Below are 20,959 nucleotides of genomic sequence, written 5' to 3' on the forward strand. Positions count from 1 at the left end.
GTGTACGTTTGTAAGACATTGAGGACAAATGACACAGTGTCAGTCCTGTCAATCAAAGATATGACACATAAGGACAAAATACTAGAAGTTAATCCAACAATGTATGTGAATATGTAAATTTCCCAACATTCACATGTCCGTCATGCACCACAGAAAAAGAACAACAGAGGATTTGGCCCAGGTCTGGAAATAACTCTTAATAGCTTAATTTGCTCAATGGTTTTTTTGTTTAAAGACAAAAGCAGGGTGGGTTATAAAATTACCAATTATTGACCTCTCATCAATAAAAACAATACGACACTGGTATTGAATTACATGTATGTACAACAAGTGAACTCCTTCACAGAGTAGTAATAACCTGATACGTTTATACATTGTGGAAATAGCCATTTCCTCATGTTTTAAGGCAAACAGTTATTGTGCACGAGTCTAAGAATTAGTGACGCAAAAACTGAGGATCGATGGCTGAGCAATGCAAACTATCTGAAGCTCTCAGGTTCACTAAACTCTGTGTACATCTACGGGTGGACGGCTCAGTGTGTTTAAATTAGTTTTGATAAACCCATGCAGCCTGGAATATATGATAGAACTCAAATTCTAGTATTACTTTTTTTATCTGAGCCTTCCGAGAAGAGGCTTGAACTATATGTTAAAATAATTTTCTCATACACGGATGCATCTTATCTCAGCGGCTGTGATCCTTGAAGACTAAAAGGATGCAAAAATGATATATATATATAAATAATATAAGATAATCAAGCCATTGTGTGTTGTATCTACTTTTCCTCTATTTAATGTCAAGCACAAAGTCAAGTGTGTCCATTAACAGACACATTTTATCACTTAACACTGACACAATGCCTCCACTCGTTTCAGTAAATGAAACATCTAAGTGTCGTGTGAATGTGAGCAAATGTTCAGGTGCTGCACCCTCCAACGTTGTTCTTCACAAAAATGTACAAACAAACAAAAAATCAAGATGAAAATCGATTACATAATAATATGTTTATTTAAATTTAAACTGAATGTACGGTGTGTTCTACCGAGAGGATCTTTGAGGAGAAATAATAAACAACAAATAATATACTTGTGTTTTTTACTTTCTCTGCACATCTTCACCTTTAATCCCAATCAGCAATGGATTGAGTCGGTGAGAATGTCTGAAAATATTTTCTAAAAGTGTCCACTCTCTCTGTTTCTGCCGTCTTTCATGTCTCCGTCAAGGTCTTTAACGTCTCTCAGTGGCTTCATGCATTTATGTACAAGTCAAACGTGTCCAGATATTCTCGATAATCCAATCTGTAAAAGGAAGAGGAACAGACCAGCGTCCCAAAGTCTGAGTTGCTGAAAGTGATGCAGGGTTGACTCCATATGGTGATCACACAGACTTAGATCCAGTCCATCACATGGGAACAAGGGCATCGTCCTTCCTCCTCCCATCCTCATCCCAGTACAGGTGGACATGCTGCAGCTGCAGCAGCTCAGACGAGCTCCGGTCAATGAAGCGCAACAAGAGTTTGAGACCTACAAGGTGGTGTAGATGTAGACAAAGATGATGACTACCAGGTTGAGGATGGTCCCAATGATGCCCAGCATGGCCAAGATGGACTCCTCCTTGCCTTCCGTGTCTTGGATTCCCCTTTCCTCATCACTGTAGACAGTATTTACCATTTTCCCCGGAAAAGTCTGCAGTTTTCGTCTCAGACGAATCTGGAGCGGGCAGATAGGAGAGAGAAAGAAAATCCATGTGTTAGTTACTGGTTAGTATGGTTGTTGCACAGCGGGTGGTGGCGAGAGATAATGTCAGTGTTATCTGTTGGTGAGATGATTGGAGAAGCAGTAAAGTGATTAAGAAATTGTTGTTTTCTTTTTTAATCTTCCTGATGTGTGTTCCAAGGAAATAATGAGATAGTTAATTGAATTACAACTCGGTGGAGAGAGAGCTGCATATTAATGTCAGATTATCAAGAATGAGACCAAATCTGTTTGAGAAAGAAAATTAAATATGTGGGAAATTGGTCTTATTGCAGATTTAACAGTCAGAGCCTGGGAGTGTTTTTCCTGAGTTTTGTGTGTGAAAGAAAGAAAAGGTGATAGACTGGACAGAGGATCTACGAGAGTTGTACAATAACCACCACAACACTCACACCACAACTACTGTACTGCTGCTTTCTGCATGTTACACTGCTGTCGATACACACCTCTGTAAAAATATGTTTTACTCAAGGCTACGTGAAAGATTTTCCATCAAAAATAAATGACTTTGCACCGGTCAATGCTTGTGTTTGAATCCCAAGCAGCTTAAATTGTTTCATTTGTGTGAAATGCAAAACCTAACTGGTCGGTTGCAGCAGTTTAGGATTATTATACATATGAAACACTTTGCATATATTCTATTCACGTGAAGTCAAGTCAGGTTATCTATTTAGTGAGAACTTGCGATAGCTGCAGTTATTAGTTACACTGATCTTGTCTCGTGCCCCCTGGGCGAGAACATAGAGGCGAGAGCTCTGCTGTGTGTGCACGTGCACGTGGCTCCGGGCTATGAGGAGGATATCAGAGGACATTTAGGGTAAAAACATGGTGTAAATGACGTCGTGTTTTGTGGACTCACACTTCAGCCACCATCCACACTTTACAGTCGTTAAAAGCAGAATGATGGATAAAATTGGTAGGATTTGCAATGATTGAATCAAATGTATGCAAGAGAAAAACTGTTAAACACTGTAATAATTTATAATACTGTCAAAGTTCATAGATACCAAAAGACGGGTGATGTTTGAGTGGATTCTGAATCTGTAAAGAATTGAAGGCTAAACCATGAACCGCTTTTGGGTCACTAAATAATTTAGGTAGGTGTTATAATACTCAGTTGTTTTTTCATTGCTCCTTGTCTGTCTGTTAGCAGGATAACTCAAAAAGTACAGCAGTGTGGGGTAAGCGCCTGGGATAAGGCAGAACTTTTGGTGCAGATCCGGATTAAAGGAGGATTCCAGTGACCTTTGTTTCTTTTTTGCATTGAGAGCTAAGGCGTTTCTGACATTTTTATGAATTGAGCCTAATATTTATGATAAAGCTAAGGTATCTACAACGTGCTCATATCTATGAACAGGTGGATTTTGTTGCAGATCGGTAGGAATAGGATCTCAAACATGTATATGCAATATGGTGATAAAACGGCCTTTGTGGATGGATGTGCTCTTTGAGTTTCTCATATAACAAACAAGGATACATTTTCAGATGTATAGACCTGGTTCTCTCCACAGAGACATTTATTCTGAAAGTTTGGATGACAACTTGAACACATGAAAGCTACCATTCCATGCTTCATTTATTTTTCTGATACTATGACTATGTTATTACTATTTTGCAGCAATATACAGAACCTTTACTATCATTGTTTACAGAGTGATATGCTGGACATCATATGTGTGTGTGTGTGCGTGTGTGCGTGTGTGTGTGTGTGTGTGTGTGTGCATGTGTGTTGATTTGTGTAGCCCGGGGTAGGGCATTAGAAACTAGCTGTATGTTTTCAGCCTGTAGGCTCAGCAGTTTGTGCAAGTTGTCAATACATCTCCCAGGAGAAACATTTTCCTTTTTTGGGTCACTTGATTTTACATGCCAACTAGCAACAGTAAAGCATGTAAACTATTGCAGATTAAATAAATAAAAAAACCTGAAATGTTTCTTTTAGTATAAAGCTTAGATACAAGCTACGCTTGACATTTGCATTTACCTCAAGCGAGAGTTTAAAAAGAGACGTTACCTGAAGTACACAATGTGCCTCTTTGGCTGATGTACTTTGTGTGGAGATGACATCAAATAATAAAAAACATTCCTGAAATATGTCAACACCTTTGTGAGGTAACATAGATATGAGATGGACCAAGGACCAGAAACAACATGTCATCACTTCTATTTGCTTTCTCTTTACTCTGTGCTGACTTCAACTAAAGTTGCATCATCAGAAAACTTGCCTTCCTGAACATTTATATTTCCGGATAAAGACAAATCTAACTTCACAGAGTTGTTTACTGCAGCTAACCTTAATACCCACGTTATGAAGGCTTATTTACAGGCGTACTTTGATTTAATTCAAGTTTATCAAACCTTTTGGCCAAAGTCCAGATTTTTATATCACCATTGGCGCACTTGGCCCTTTATTTTTTACTTACTGACCGTGTTCTCAGAGGGAAAAGGTCTTGGCCGAAATCATTATATACCAGGAATCAGCTAAGGTACAAAGAAAAACTATTAGGGCCCCAAATTCCACGCACTTCAATTCTGTAAATATACCAATTTTCTTCCATTAAGATTGATCCATTATTCTCTTGGAAAACAGGGAAAATGTTGAAAATATCCCAATTTTGAAGTAAGTGGAAAAAGTTAATCCAGGATCCGCCCCTGATCCATATCGCCTCCAAATGTTAATGGGATCTTCCCTTGACCCTTCCCTCATCTTTCCATCAAGTATTCAGAAAATGTGTCCTTTAGTTTTTGTGTAATCTTGTTCACAAACAAACTAACAAATGGAGACGGGTGAAACTATAACCTTCTTGTCGGGTGATTAAGAAAAAGTGATGAACACAACAATTATTCAGTTATATTAGTACATTCGAATTGAGGCCAATGCTGCAGAGGAAATGTCAGATTTAATAAGTCAAAATTGAAGCCACTTACATAAGGGCCATCATGGCTTTTGTGTTTATGGATTAACCTATGAGTTGATATAAAGGCCTTTCATACTGTAAAAGTCAAAGGGCTTTTTGCTCGGGCCGGTTTATGAGGCCAGGAGCATCAAAATAACTGTCCTCTCTAAAGGCTAACATCCCACACAGTCACGCTGAATTACAGCGATGTCCAATCATCGACATGCATTGTGCTCCCGACGTACATAAAAACCCCATCAGGCTGCTGCTCCTCCTCTGATCTGTGACAATGGGCTTCGATTGCCTCTCCTGGGGTTCACCATAAACAGGGCTTTCCTCAACCTTAATGCCGATGTTTGTGCAGCGCTCTGGATGTGCTCTCATGCATGAAGACGCCTGATACACACAAGTCCTCCTTGGCAAAAGAAAAAAAACGAGGGGGGAAATTTAGCCTGGGGGTTGTTGGTGCGGGGTGATGGCGGGGGGGTGGAGTCCAGGCTCTGCCTAAACCTGAGGAGGTGGGGAAACGCTGGAGTACGTTTCATACACACAAAAATATTTTCTGGACATCCTCAAAAGCCAACAACTCATGTTGACACCGAGGACGTTCTCCTTCAAGAGACGTACCATGAATGTTAACTAGCTGTCAGGACTTCCTCAGTGTGAGATAGGAGGACGGGATCAGAGCTGTCTTAGTCCAGGGCAAGATGTAGATTATCGTGACACAAGAGATTATCAATCCAGACAAGATACAGTACAGCTTCCTCCACTCCACCTCTTATTGACTAGCCATTTGACTCCTTCTAATGTGAGGAGGATTTAGTTATCTCAGCATCGATTCCTCTTGTCACTCAAGAGCTCCTTCTCACACTCTTAACTTTTTTCTCCCTGTAGGTGACACACGTAGCGCCTCTGGATCAACAATCCCTCGCTCTGTCCCGAAAATGAACAGCGTCTCCTCAGGGAGGCGAGCTCACACCTGGTTCTTCCTTCTCGTACAGCGACAGCCAGGAGCGGTTTTAAGAGCAGACAGACAGAGAACGAGACAGAAGAGGGGGGGGGGGGGGGCAGCATACCTGGGACAACAAATCCTTGCTACCCCTAACGGAAGCTAACATCCTCAGATCAGACCAGTGGAGAGTAAAAGCTCTTGCCACTTGAATAATCCCGAGCACGTCAACCGACTCCAGATGCTAACGGCGTCTGACAGGCAGTGTCGCTTTTGGCATTGTTTTTAGAAAATGGAATTAAAGCAGGCGGCTCGCCATCCTCCGCCGAGATGTACACACACAAATACACACAGGGACAGGTTGACGCCCGTCACTCACTGACACAAACAAACACCCACGTAAGGAATCCGACTGATAATGCACACAAGTGTATCAGAGAGGAAGAAGAGGAGGAAGAGACGTGCGTTGGGGAAATCTGATGAATATAATAATGAGCGTGACCCATTTTCCAAAAACCTGTTCCCATTGTTCTGCGGTGGGGAGGAAGGCGACAGATCTATTTTGGATTGATCGTGAACTGTGTTTGCGGGAAAACATTTTTATTAGTGCTTAATATCGCACTAAAACGTTCACGTGCAGGTATCGACGTAGGTTTTTAAATCTGATGGAGAAGACAGGTTTCACGTTTTGTGTTATTTTCAGTTGAATATGATGTAGAACAGAAATTCAAAACATGAATTCAAACTTCTGTTATAACTTCTATTCATTTAAACTCACTCCCAAGAAAATTACTGTCGGAGTGCAGGATCTCACTAGGACCCAAATGTACCGAATGATTTGTTTCATATATAAAAAGCTGGAGAGAGGCTTCTATGTAAGATGCCTTTCAAACTTGTTAACGACATGCGTGAGCAGCGGGTCCCACAGGAGCGTGAGGACATGCTTCCTGGACAAATAGAAAGCAGCAGCAGCAAGTATTATCTGTCAGAGTGAAGCAGTTGAAGTGCCTCCGCTGCCTCAATCAATGATTCATACAAAAACAACTGAGCCTGGAAATATCCCATATTTATAGAATATATAATACGACGCATTATCAATTTACAGCTCAGTAGAGGTGTTTGTTGACAACTGTGCACATGGTGATGAGTTCAGCTCTGGACCTACCTTGCAAAGCATCAGGAAAAGCATAGCATCGGACATGCTGGAGGGGGACGCCTCTCTGGAGTGCACAGCCGTCCCTGGCACCTAAGGTGAAAGTAGACCCCTCTCATCCTTCGGCCGTGGCTGAGCGCAGGGTCCGGAGAGGGCTGACTCGTCTTCCAGGTGCTCCGAATGTAGGGCTCTCGTTGGATGTGGTACCCCGCGGCACTCCGGTGTCTCCTCCCTGAATTTCATCTCACCACAGTGGCCAAGTTCTCGCTGCCATCACTTTCTCCCCCCCCCACCCAAACTGTGCTAGCCCACCTCCTCCTCCTCTCGCCGCTTCACTCCTCTTTCTCCTCTGTGTGTTTTGTTTGCCTTGCCCACCTCTGCTGCCTCTCTGCTGTCCTCCCCTCCGTCTCCTTCTTCTCGTCTGTGTGGAGGGATGATGTCAAGTTGAAGAATGGAGTCAGTTGATGGGCAGATGGGGGTGGCAGTGTAACAAAGCACTTTCATATGAATATTTGCATCGTCCTTTGTCTCACAAGAAGATTTCAGAGAGAGAGAGCAAGAGATTTCAGTCTTGTATCCGCTGCCAAGACGACCTATCAGCCCTTATTAGAGGGGCTGACCCCTGCTATCAAACTTTTTCACGGCTCAGCAGCGTAAAGCGTGTTTCATGGCGACGTCTCGGGTGTTTAAATGTTTAATAATGAAATTTAAAAAAAGGAAAAAGAAGAGAAACCCCTTCTGAAGTGGTGGAAGCCCTCTGCTCGCTCTGGAGGAAGTGGAGCCTAACACAGCTTTGCTTGCGCTCCAGTGGCTGAGCGTGAGTGTCCCGAGCTACCTGAGCAGAGCGAGGATGCTGGACGTCTGACTAAAAGAGCAAGAGAAGAGAGAGAGAGAGAGAGAGAGAGCGAGAGAGAGAGCGAGAGAGAGAGAGAGAGAGAGAGAGAGAGAGGGAGGTGCTGTAGAGGAACCCGTCGCCTCACACTGATGCTGTTGTGGCTGCGTTCGCTCCATGAGCAAAGAGGTGTCCCCTGCTCTCTATCTCTCTCTCTCTCTCTCTCTCTCTCTCTCTCTCTCTCTCTCTTTCTCTCTCTCTCTCTATATTTCTCTCTCTCTCTCTCTCTCTCCCTTTCTCCCGCGCATATTAATGCAGCTGCGGTTGCCTGGCAACCGACTCCTGGGAGTCACACAGAGCCTGATGACAAGAAGCATTCGTGACAGACGCCGGGTTCATGGGCGAGGGTCTCCTCCTCCAATCTGCTGTTTAAGGGGGATTTGTGTGTGTGTTGATAGAAAATATGCCAAGTTAACCAGCCATTGGTCGATCTGTGTTGTAAACCTGTGAGTGTGACACTGTGTGTGTTTAGTGTTGATGGAAGTGTGAGAGAGTTGGGGTGTGCATCAGGTCGACAGCTCATATAAAGAATTCATACAGAAGTGCAGTTTTAATGTTCTAGGAATAACACCAGATAAATATTGAACAAGTGTTTTTTGTAACATGAGGAAATTTGCAGGAAAAAGAAAACATTTGTCAACTTAAATCCGATGAATTGCGTTAATGTCCAGGAGCAAGGCGCCTGACAGTACTGACCTTTGAGGCTGCAAAAAGCAGAGTTGTACAGGGAGGAAGTCATTGTGGCTTATTAACAATGATTTGTAGACAGTAAGGAGACATATTGTACAAATGCACCTTTTGCATCAACTGAAATAAGTTATTATCCCGTTATCAGTGAGCTAACTTCTGCTGATCGTTTCTATCTATCTGTACCACACATCCTTTTTTGATGTTTTATTTCCCCACTTCAATATTTTTTTTATTGAATGAAATTGTTTAATACCCTGCACATGCATTCTATATATCCAATTAAGGCAATGTTAACTTTGCAATGTTATTTTATAATGATGTCATCATGATGTCATTTATACTGTACATAATAATAAATTAACCGATAAATTATCGGTTAATCAACATGAACTCTAGATTGTGCCAGCAATCTTATTGGTTTCAGATAAAATATTAAATAACACCACCTTTCATTGGGATGACGTCATCATGATCATGAATTGTTTTCAATCAACTTCAAATCGTGAGTAAACTCATATAAGAATCAGATACATACAAAATCTAGTCTTGGACTATGCGTGACGTCTTTCTGAATTCTTTGTGACTTCTTAATGATGTTAACATATGACAGAGAATATTTTTCTGATCACTTTAAGCTTTCAATTCTCTTAGTTGTGGAGATAACTTTTGAAAATGTGTGTTTTATTAGCACAAACCAACACTGGCTTCCTGTGTTCATCAGCATTACTGAGGAGGTGGTAACACATAGGTTCAACAAAAACATCCAGTTTAAAGTGCAAGTAATTGTGTGTGTCACCTTTTACACTCAATTCACAAACCTACTTTGTTCCTCATCATGTCCATTCACGTGCACAGAAATGTCCTCATCTCGCCTCATCAGCGTCAGCACATCATAGATACACTGATCAAATCCTGCTGAATAACCTTCCAGGACATGTTTTACTGTGCAACCCGACACCGAGACAACAAACCTGTCTGGAGTCAACCGTCCTGTCTGGTCCCGTCTCCCCAATCCCATTTTCTCACTTCACCTCCGCCAGAGGGAAGGACACGAGCGCTCAGTGTTAAACCTGTGAGCTGAGAGACGTATCGCTGTCTGTTAGAAGAAGAGACTCACCCAGGCCACATATTTCACTAATTTAAAGAAATGGACGGTTACACTACTTGAATATTTATACCTTTTCTTCAATTCATAATCGTGCCGTTGGCTAACTGCAAGATGTATCTTTCCAATTAGAATGAATGTTGAATTTTTATATGTTCCATTATGACTTTTGGTTTTCCAGACTGTTCATCATCACAAACAGAGATGGCCTATGTTTTAATGTTTTTCATTTGTCCCTTGTCCCCATTCTTGCACTGCTTCTATGAGAAAAGCAAATAGCAACTGTAAACACAGAAATATCGTCGATGTTGCAGTGATTGTGAAGCGCATGTTGTTAAATAAATCGTTTTTTTAGAGAGAGATTCTCTGTTATAACAATATTTAATTATGTGGATGGGTTCGACAGCTTACGTAAATGTTTAGAATGTGAAACAGCTGCCAACAAATGGGATTAGGCTTGATGTTGCTTTGCACGTGAAATGACCCGGAATGGATCGCAATAAAAATGGAAATGTAAAGAAAACGCTCACCACCAAACTGAAACCGCTGGTGTGCATAATTTTATTGCCAACTGCCATCCCTCTCTGCCAAAAGATTTACTAAGTCAGACTGTCGCCGCCTGCACAGGCATTTGTTACAATTAATGAAGGTGTCGGATGAATTTGTTCTTGTCGTCTGGAAACAAAACTTGAGTTTTTCCGTGATTATCCTTTGTCACACAACAGTTCTCATTCAAACTAGGCCGATTGGCTTCAGGACATGTTCATTAAAAAAAATGTTGAGCAATTTGTTTGTTTACTCCTTATACTGATGAAAACAATGAACAATACCTTTTCATTGACAAAATATGGACTTTATTTATTTATATTTATTTTTGACACATGTTTCATCCACTAACATGGCGGACGTGAGGTTTTATGACCTATACTGTAGCCAGCCACCAGGGGGCTATCAAGATGATTTGACTTCACTTTTTTGAAAACAGCTCCATGGCATCGTGGAGCTGTTTTCCATACGTGACTATGATTCTGTCCCAGACAGGAGAAGCAAAAAGTTCTCACTCAGGAAAAAAAATACAAAGTAAGCAACTAGCTAGTGAATCATTAGCTAAAGGACCAGACTATTTACTCATTAGTTGGTGGGGACCAAAGCAGAGGTAAAACAAGGACTGAATATTGCTCTTATATTGTCTGTGTGGACACAAATGTATGATGCACCATATCATCTGGATGTATAAAAAGTAAACTATCCACAACTTTACAGGACAGTCACGCTGTTATGTTTACAGCTTGTTTTAAAAGTGGGAAAATAAGAGTAAGAATAAGAACTGTATATTTTTCTAGGGCAGGAGGGTCGGGGTCTCATTCAAAATACATCACAGTCCATGCTGCGTTTTCCCAGTGTCCTTGGAAACACCCCCGCCAAGTTTGAAATCAATCACATGAGCGGTTGTCAAGAAAAACAGAGGACAGACAGAAAAACAGAGGTTCATAGATTTATAGGGTGTCAGATTTCCAACTAAGAAAGCCTTGAGTTGACTTTAATTAATTTCACTGGGTAAACTTGCGTACACTTCATGAGGTAGAGCTGAGGACACAAAGGCCTTTTAGCAAACTGGCGTGAGAGAATATCTCAACCACACAAACTCCAGGTATCAGGGTTTTAGATTCAAGGGTGCAGCTAATGGAATCTGAGGGTCTTAACAATCCAAATTAGCGGCAACGTAAACAACCACTAATACCTCTGCTTTTCTTCTTTGCTTCTTCTATGTTTAGTGAGTTCATTCAAAACCCGAGCTTTCTAATTTGTCCTTCAGAGGACGCCACATCATTTGTTATTGAGAGGCCAGAAAGTCACGCCCTATACGCGAACAAACTCTTCCAAAATGAACGCACTCAACACAGCCCATGACAAGGCCCCTTTGCTTCAGGTGATTTCAGAAGAAATACATGAAAAGGTTTGATACGTTAAATCTTTCTGTACTGGAGTTAGAAAAACCTTGGACACATCAAACGCTGAGAAGTGTAACAGAAGTGTTGGCCGGTCTTGAAGGAAACCTGTTTAGATGTTGCAACACTTCACGTCTCCGCACAAGCTTTCTACCTCTTTTGTGCAGGGAAGAGAGAGACTGAATGTTAAGGGGGATCCTGAGAGTGGTTGAACGAGGCTGAGGAGTGAGGCGGTGTCATGACTGCCATTAATCCTAATTAGCAGGGAACATGACAGCAGCATATGGGTGTCCTCCAGTCAGGGAGCCAGACGGCTGCTCGCCCCAATCCTGTTCCCGCCGCTAATGGAGATGCTGAGACAAGGGGGAAATAAAAAAATTCAAACTTTGAAAGATGTTTTACTCCTTAATTCTCTTTGGGATAGATGGATGGGTCGTAAGCGGAGGCCGGACAAAGTAAAAGCATTCCTGTTGACAATGTCGTAATGGTGACCTCAAATTGGTGCAGTGTGCAGACCAGAGAAGGTAGAATAACAAGGACGGACATGAAAGATTGATTTTAAAGTTTTTGGATGTGTTTTTTTTTTTTATCTGCTCCAGTAGCTTAAAAATTGATAGAATGACAAAAATGCTTGGTCTATAGCAAAAAAAGGGAAATCACTCAGAAATAAATCTACTAATGCTTTTAGGCTTGATTGGTCGAAGCCCGATATAAGACCTGGCTTCGCATTGGCATTTTCATTCAGTTATTTCATTGTGGAGTTTCGTAATCAAATAAGACGCTATATATTCACCAGGAGTCTGATTTGACCCATGGTTCAAGATTTCTCTTCCACGTAGGCCTTTAAATTAGACGGAGAATTATATATTCCATTTAAAATAATGGATGGCGGATAGATTAGTGCACATGCTGCGATTAGGAATTTAATATTTCAAAATCAATCCAAAATTAATGGTTTATCTGGACGGCTACCACAGACTTAGTTTATGAAACTCATAACTGTGTTTTTAAACTTCATGTTGTTGTGACTGATGTGTTACCGAGGGAGACATGACAGGTTCTCATCGAGGCGCAACGACGGTGACGTCGTAAATATATACACATTTTTTCTCCACATTATGTTTAGAAGCAGAAGGGTTTGACTGTCCTTCTCTCTCTCTTTCTCTAAAGGCCAGCCCGATATATCCTCGCAGCCTAATCGCAGATTCTACTACTTACATCAAAAGCCTGTCAGCCCGAGCACATGAAAGCCGGTTGTCTGAGAGCTGCTCGTCCTCCGACTGGAACGCTCAACCCGGATTTTCATTTCTCTACCGCTCCTCCAATGTTTCCACGGAGGAGGAGATGAGCGTACCCCCCTCCCCCCCCACCCCACCCTGAGATGTCCACGGGTCAGCACAATTTCCACATTTTACAGATATCTTCAAATGTATGTGTTTCCCCGGAGTAAACAATAACGTGTGAACTTGTGCAGCATAAACAAAACCTCAATCGTCAATCGAGCTGAAGCGGGGGATGGATAACAAAAAAAAGACGTCCGGCAATCAGCTTTGATGCTCAGCTACTTCGATATCACCGTCAACTTTCCAAGTCAGTTACGGCGGCCCTCTTTGTTCTCCGGCGGGCATTCAACGCTCTGACCTCTGAGTAGCTACAGTAAACAACATCTGGCTTTGTGGGGTGTTTTCATGACATTTACTCATCTCTGAAATATAGTGCCCACGCTGACACGATGTAAATTGATGCAGACTGTTTGTGTAAACAGTTTCCTGAATCTCCGCTGCGTGTTTGTCTGTGAAATGACTGGATGAATAGGTGATTGTATCTACGGCGAGGGGAATGTCACATTGCCAGCAGCTCCAGGTAGGAAGTGAAATTAATTGGTTTCGTTCATTTCTGAAATGGTTGGTTAATAGAAGAAACACAGAAAAGAACAAAAGAGCAGTTTGAACTTCTTAGTTTCGAGAGTTTCTCCGAGAGCGCGCTTGTCTTCTGAGCCTCCGATGGAACAACAGAAGGTGCAGTAATAAATCATGTGATGCATACAAAAGCATCATAACAGCTCCGGGGTTATTCAATATTGAGATTCTACCGTCTGAATCGGGATGTCGACAACAGTCTGTGTCTGCTTCTCGTTTCAGATCGATGTCTGCAGAAGATCGGTCTCATTTGCGAGTGGATTTCTCTCTAACTCCGTCTCCACCGTCATCGTTTCCCTTCGAGTCCGCTAGCACACAGCTCGATTAGACGTCTCGCATGTGGAAATGCCACAACAAAAATTTCTCCCTGAGAAAATTAGCCTTAAGCTGTTAACAAAAAAACGATAATAAGCGAGAACAGAGCGGCATTAGGACGACTAAGAAGCCCCCTCCACATCAAATGATTATTTCTCCCTCCATCTCCGATAAGTAGGCTAAGTAGGACACTGTGGAGCTGAGAAATAGATCATTATCTGGATATCTGCCGTGTTGAGAAATGATTCTGGCAATTCAATTCATGTCTTTTATGTTTGGTCCTCTGGGTAGTGACAACGTAATGTTCATCCTCTGCACCATCTCTTTATACGCCCTGGACCCCCCCCCCCCCCGTCTGTAATCAGTTCTACTCGCAATACATCCTCCTTTCATTTATTCCCTGTTTCAGCACATAAATACGAGCGCTTGTTGTTGTATCGACAGCGATTTAACCGTTGAAAAGCACACAGAGGTTTTAAAAAGGGCTTGTTGATACATCTGTCTTTCCTGAAACGGTTGCAAGCCCCATCTGCCAAGTCCGTCTGACAAATGATCCATTCGGTGGGAGACATTAACATATTGAACACGGGGGATATCGAGCCAGGGGATTACGGCAACAGAGTCCTGGATGGATCCGATCCGGCGGTATTAAAAATGAAATAAGAAATCTCACGGCCTCGCGTCAGGCTGCTCTGTTCGGCTCCGCTTGCTGCAGGTGATTTAGGAGGTTTAACAATAGCACTGATCCTGCGGGAAGATAAGTCTGCCTCACTCTGACCATCACTCCCACTCATTTCTCTCCTTTTCACACTCGCGCACAAAATGAACAAGCGCTTCACACCCAGACGTGAGAGATTATCGGTCGCACCTCTGGACGGATTTCACGCTGAGGTCTTATCTTTTATTGATACCGTGGTCGGAGTTCAGCACCCAGCCAGTGGTTGTGTGGGGGAGTCAGAGGTGTTAGACCTGCGCTTGATAAATGATTCAACCCCACAATGGATCTTTGCCACTTGCGCACAGAGAGAAATTGGCCTTTGTTTTAGGTTTGAAGTTACGTTTTCATAACTTTTCAGTTTTTCTGTTTCATTCATTAATTAACCAAGTGATTCATAAGAAAATTATTTATCTCAGTTGTGAACAAACAAGAGGAAATCAGCTGCACCGGAAAACAAGTTTAGTATAGCTACTTAAAGTACTACTTAAAGTACCCTGATGGTGTCCTCGATGGTCCAAAGGTTGAGTGTCAAACACTACACACCCTCAATGGTCGCCATCTTGGCAACGTGGTGGAACAGGAAGGACCGGATATTTTCAAAATTTCTGTGGCAAAGACGATGGACACATTATGGCGCAGATGGCAGCATAATTCCATGTCTGAGTCAGATGCTCCTGATATATATTTTCCTGCAAGTGTCCCAGAAAAAAACCTAAATGAATACACACATCTCAGGATGAAGAAAGAGGTGCCAGACACGTCAAGGAGACTCCGATGCAGATGTAAACTTGGAAAGAGATGCGAGAGCTTTCGGCGTGTCGGGCCGACACCTGTGTAAACAAAAACACATGATTTCTGCAGTGGAAAGTTTTCTGTCACGTCCTGCCTCCTGCATGTTCCTGTTGTTGTGAACACGTCTGACCCGTATCTCCTGCTGCGTTCTCAAGTGTGAAAGATAAACGCTGGAAAATGAGCTTGAGTTCAAAAATTCCCATTCTGCCGAGATAAATGTCTCCAATACTTTAGAATGAAAACTATAATTAGAACTTTACGTACGATGTCAGACGCAAATTTATGAAAATTCTTAGTCATGAAAAAGATGATACACATGTGACTTGTCCTGCTCTTTGTGTTAACAGTGGATAGATTGAGTAACTCCAGCACTGCACATGGATCCAGTCATGTGTATTTTTGGATCATGATTGATCCAGGGGTTTCAGATCTCAGCTGTAGCCGTGTTGAAGGGGCCGACTCCACCTTTAACAGATGTGACGTAATGATTCACTCTATAACTCAGTTTGACCTCTTTGTTTTATCACGTCCATTTAATAATGAGGACAATGGGATGTTGATCTGAACACGATTGCAGTCTCTTTAACCCTTGGAGGACCAGTGTTCCCAGTCTTCCCCCACTATTAAAGCTGTGGCCTGGTTATTAAGCTCTCTAGATACTGGGCCCAGTAGGAAATGATAAATCCACAGTGACTGCTGATAACCCTCTTATTTCACTATCTTCACGAGAGGGGGGGAGAAAAAAAGGGGGAATCGCTGGCCGCTCAGTTGAAACAGGCAGATATGGAACTTGTCATTTTTTCCTAAGACGATAAACTTGTTTAACTCAACTGTACTTGACACTGCGCTGAAAATATGCATGAGTGAGCATGCATTATTGAAACGGCCGTTCAGGCAGCCCTAACGCGGAATAAGGGGAGGGGCCCTCTGGGTTAATCTTACAGACGTTCCCCTGCTGCTGACTGTGCACGTATCAAACGTTAGAAGTCTTAATTTATAATTATTTCCAGCATTTGCATATTTTACTGAAGGCTTCAGAAGACGGGAGGAGTCGTGACACCCTCCCGCTTTGAATCTGAGTATATCTGAACATAGATTAAAGAGAACGTGAATGAAGCAACATAGTCATCTCTTTGTAAGTGTCAACAGGGAGGGGGGGGGGTTTGATTGGCCAAAAATCTGCATAATTTGAGGGAATAAACTATTAAGTTCGGGGGGAAAACAGAAAAAATAAATGCCTATTACCTCTGATGCTGCACCAGTCGACTGATGTGATTGGAGGAATGTCTTCTCCTTCCTCATCTCACTCACAACAGGAAACAGTTTGTGTTAATTGAGATGCAGAATCCTGAGCGTTGGCATTTGCAAATCTACAAACAACCAATTTTGAAATATCTACAGCAGTGTCATGCATTAAAAATAGAACAGGAAATTGCTCCCTACATCTTCTCTCTCTCTGTCTCTGTCTCTCTCTCTCTCTCTCTCTCTCTGTTCTTGACGCTCCCACCTCTTTATGCAGAAGAGATCACACCAGCACATTCGGAGAATTTATTAGGATCCGTGGGAAAGTTTTGACTGTCAAAGTAATCTCCCATAATTTCATAAAACCACTGAAGGGAATGTTGATCTGTTTTCTGCCTCCACTTTGATTTATATCCCACATAAATTTCAATGGGAACCACATATTTATGTGTCTGCTTTAAGTATTTGTAAATTGCAGCTGTTATGGATTGCAACCTGTTTTTTTTTCTTTTTATTGTCGCCCCACAGGCAGACAAGTTGAAACTCTGAATTGCAAACGTTGTGATTTGTGAGGATCGGACACTTTATGAGACTTTATCAGTCTGTCCACAGCTCCCTCGGAAAACTGACAAACCACACGCGGACTCGTGAGAAAGCCCCTAATAAGCGTTTATCTGAATTGACATTGTCGCCCCTCGTTAGTCGTCATTGGAGTCAGCGACCGGCCGAGTGTCAGCGGATCTTGATTTCTCTGGAGCCACAGCGCAGGCCCTCACGTTGCCCCGGAGCAGGTCCTGGGAGAGGAGCGCACGTCAATAACAGTAAGCCAATTAAAATCACTCTTCATTTAAGCTGTGATCTCTATTGATTCGCCTTTCAATTCCCATCCATCACACCGGCAGACTGCCTTGAAGGGTCGGAGGGAGAGACTGTCTGGCTGACTCAGTGTCTCGCACCAACCACCTGCAGCTTTTCAGAAAGAGCGAGCCCGGTTACTCAAGCTGTTCTGAAGACTAAAACAAACCCGGAGCCTTCGACGGTGAAAGCTCGAGGATTTGATTCTGTTGCAAAGCCACAGAGAGAACAAGGAGCTGAACTATCGACTGAATACCAAAGCAAAAGGACGAACACACATTAAAATAATAAATCTGGAGATGACTGACAGCATATTAGGAGCGATTAGGGAGAAAAATTCTGCGTGATAAACTTTCCAAAACGAATCTTTGCAAGTTTTTAGTTCGTAATACGAGCTTTAAAGCTCAGAATCCGTACAATTAGGTATTTTTCAGACATGAAAATGTCCAGAAAATTGGGTCTGAACAGTACGAGATTTTCTGGGACAACTCCATTCGTAACAGCACCGTCCAGGACATTCAGGCGAGGGTTGGTGCCTGAGCAGAGCATTCATTAGGCAGGAAATCACCAGGGCTGTTTCACCAAAATGGGCTCACTGGGACATCCTCCAGACGCCTGCCCCTCCGGAGAGTTTCAGGAGAAACATCCGAGTCCAATGCGTGTCTGAAAGCAGCGGGGAGATATTCAGAGTGATTACCTGACAGTGGTTTACTTTGCACCGGGAAAGCAACGACAACGCCGTTCCTAGAAGATCCCACAGAGCTCAGTGTGTGGATAACAGGAGGAAGGCAGCAAAGATCAGACACCATCACAGCCCCTTCGTCTTTCACCGATTATTTTCTATGATACTGATTCTCGTCGGAGGGAATCACTAATATGTCTGCTGAAAATGTTTTATATTATATAATTGCGATCTATTAACAGCCCAGTGACACTGGCTCGTTGACACATACCCTGAACAAATGTCGCCTCTTGGGAGCTGCCACTGGGGTCGGATGTGATGCCGCCTCCATTAACCGGTGACCCTCGTAATTGCAACTCCTCAGCAGGAGTGCACTGCTGTGTAGGCCGGGTTGAAGCACAAAGGCCTTTTACAATCATAAACTTCTTAGAATGAGTCTATTACATTTATTTTTTATTTGCTTCCAAGTCTTTCACTTTTGCATTGACAGAGGCTGTGAGGTTTATTTTTGCCAGCTGCCTCCTGCAGCAGCAGCTGTAACTGTTGCTTGTAGCCTGGATTATGTATTTAACTCTTTTCTTTTCCATTTTCATAGTTTGTCCTCGGATGAGAAATATTCTGTTGAAAATATGCTGCTCTGCTGCCAGAAGAATTGTCCATGTCGGTGATTGGTCATATGCTGTAAACACCAAACGGTTTAAGTGAACACACTCATTGAGAGATTAGGACACCCTGGTCCAGTTTATAACCACCATCCTGGGACTGGGACTTGTGTTTGTTAGGCTCAGTGAAGCCTCATGATGAATAGATATCCTGTATTTGTTGGAATTGCTTTTTAGTTCAGGACATACAGACAGTAAAAAAAGATGGACGACGTGTATCTACTTCCTTCTGTTGTTCAAAAATCAAGCTAAAAATATTGTGGATATGAAATTCCACAATCTTGCACTCTTGAACTCCCTAAAAGTCAAATTTATAAAAAGTTTTCAAAGTGTTAATTAGTTTGTCCTATCTACTAACATGGATGAGGCAGGGTTTATGAACTATACTGCCTCCAGCCACCAGGGGGATTTGGCGTTACTTTTAAATGTGCAGGAGGAAATTGTTTGTCAATCAAGCGAAATTCGTAGAAACTAACTTCCAAAAACAATTAACGTGATTTCTTCTCTTGTACAAAGGTTCTGGTTCTCCATAGCAAGGTCGTTCTATTTCCAACTTTTCTCTTGAAAGATAATAGTCGGGTCATTTCAGCATTTGCTCAGTCAACGCTGTTTTTGTCAAAATGCTCTCACAGTCATCTTACTTTCAACCAATCATCAACAGATCCAGTTTTCCTCCTCCTGACTCCATCTTGCTCGCTGTTCAGGAGGCGGAGGGGGTCAAGCAGCAGCGTGGGGGCTGGTGGGGGCGGCGACTTGACATGAATTGTAAATGAGTGAATAAAAGTGCGGATGCGAGCGTCCGTCCGCAGAGCACCGCTTCAGCCCTTTTTGCTTACTTTGATTTAATAGTGTCTTGTAAGCATACCTAAATGTTAATAATCCCGCTGCTTGCAGATGCATTTCCACCGAGCGCTCTGTTTTCCTGCAGACTCAAAGGCCTTGAAGTGTCAGTGTCTTCCCCCCTCGAGCTCATGCAGCAAACTGTACCAACGCCCTGGTTCAGCAGCTTTGATAATAATCTGACCTCACCTGTTTGGTTGACTTGGGGAGTTATGACTTTCCTCCTGCGTGCTGTGTGAACACCAGAAAGTGGGTGTTAGTGTTCGTCGCGCCCTCGTTTTATTTTACGGAGGTTATTTTTGTGACAACCATCCTCCTCTAATGCGGTGTGGTCTGACGCGGCTTCGTCTGGACGGGTGCCTTTTTTCTTTTCTTTTTTTTTTACAAATCACTGCCAGTTAACGTTAAAAGCTGGCAAGAGATGGCACCTCCATTTTCATTATCCCCTGATGAAGAGCAGCCACACAAACATCCAGGAACAACACGTGAAAAGGTCACAGCAGCAAGGTGACAAGCTGGCGATGGCTGTGAAAAATTCCCAATAAACTGGATTTTTGCGATCAGTTCTATAAATTATGTCTTGAAGAAACCTGCAGCCTCTGTGCATTATTACATGTAACTTTCATGAAATAATTATACACTAGATGGCGTTTCCTGTGTTTGATTTATTTATAGTGACGTTTCAGAGAACGTGGACACAGCTGACAGACCTGAAGTAGGTTAAATGTTCTTCTTCACTTAATACGCACAGAAAGCGTGGGCCACATCTGGCTCTGCCTCAGTCCCTGCTCCTGCCTACAGGCTGTTTCCTCATCATGCCTCATACACTGTGTTTTGCCCTGACAAGGCACCAGAGGTGGCAAGTACACATACTCAGGTTGTCTATTTAAATATAGTTGTGAGGTACTTAGTGAATTTCAAAAACTATTTTATTTTCCCCCCATTTCAGAGGAAATGTAACTCATAAATAATCTCTAAATAAACTCTTACCATGACTACTTTTACTGTGCAAACTTCTCTGAACTTGACCTATGATTAAAATCTTCTTTTACCAAAGTTAATAATCATAATGACACTCCAGGTACAAGAATTTTACTCGTATTAAAGTACTTTTTATTGTGGTACTGACACATCACAGGAGTGAGACACTGGATGCTGTCGATGTGATCTTCATTCAGTTACTGTGCGGTAACAAATATTCCTTGTATATCAGAGAATGGATGTTTTGCCTGCAGGTTAGTGAGAGCAGTTTGCTGAACTTTTGTGTGAACATGTATGTATCTGATCTCAAAATGTAATATGATGATAAAGTGGCCAATCAGCCTTAGCGGAGGTATGCACCCTTCTAGGTCAAATATCGAATGACTCTTAATCTTAAATCGAATCTTAAATGATCTGCATCCTGACAAAAAGCTGAGAAACAATTCCACTGAGCTTCAAAGAAAGAAAATCTCTTCAGAGTTTAATCAAGAAAAATAAAATCAAACACAATCAAGCAAAACCTGCAGATGGAGCATTTCTTCCTCTGCCACATTCTTGGTAGGTTA

At 42.4% G+C, this 20,959-nt stretch overlaps 1 protein-coding gene across 1 annotated transcript; it reads right to left on the reverse strand.

The window, feature by feature from the left end:
• Nucleotides 1–781: 781 nt before the first annotated feature.
• On the reverse strand, nt 782–6,924 carry LOC133962434 (protein TUNAR-like). The gene is made up of 2 exons (XM_062398041.1): nt 6,764–6,924; nt 782–1,710 (listed from the first exon to the last, which is right to left on the reverse strand). Exons 1-2 carry the CDS (start codon nt 6,797–6,799, stop codon nt 1,525–1,527), a joined length of 222 nt encoding a protein of 73 aa, XP_062254025.1. The 5' UTR covers nt 6,800–6,924; the 3' UTR covers nt 782–1,524.
• Nucleotides 6,925–20,959: the final 14,035 nt, after the last annotated feature.

This window comes from Platichthys flesus, chromosome 10, assembly GCF_949316205.1.
Source record: "Platichthys flesus chromosome 10, fPlaFle2.1, whole genome shotgun sequence".
Lineage (NCBI taxonomy): Eukaryota > Metazoa > Chordata > Actinopteri > Pleuronectiformes > Pleuronectidae > Platichthys > Platichthys flesus.

Excerpts from the sequence above, each read along its gene's own strand:
- LOC133962434 (XM_062398041.1), bottom strand. The coding sequence starts at position 6,799 with ATGTCCGATGCTATGCTTTTCCTGATGCTTTGCAAG. Across the intron at positions 1,711-6,763 it reads TTTTCCTGATGCTTTGCAAG|ATTCGTCTGAGACGAAAACT; the intron begins GTAGGTCCAGAG and ends TGCCCGCTCCAG.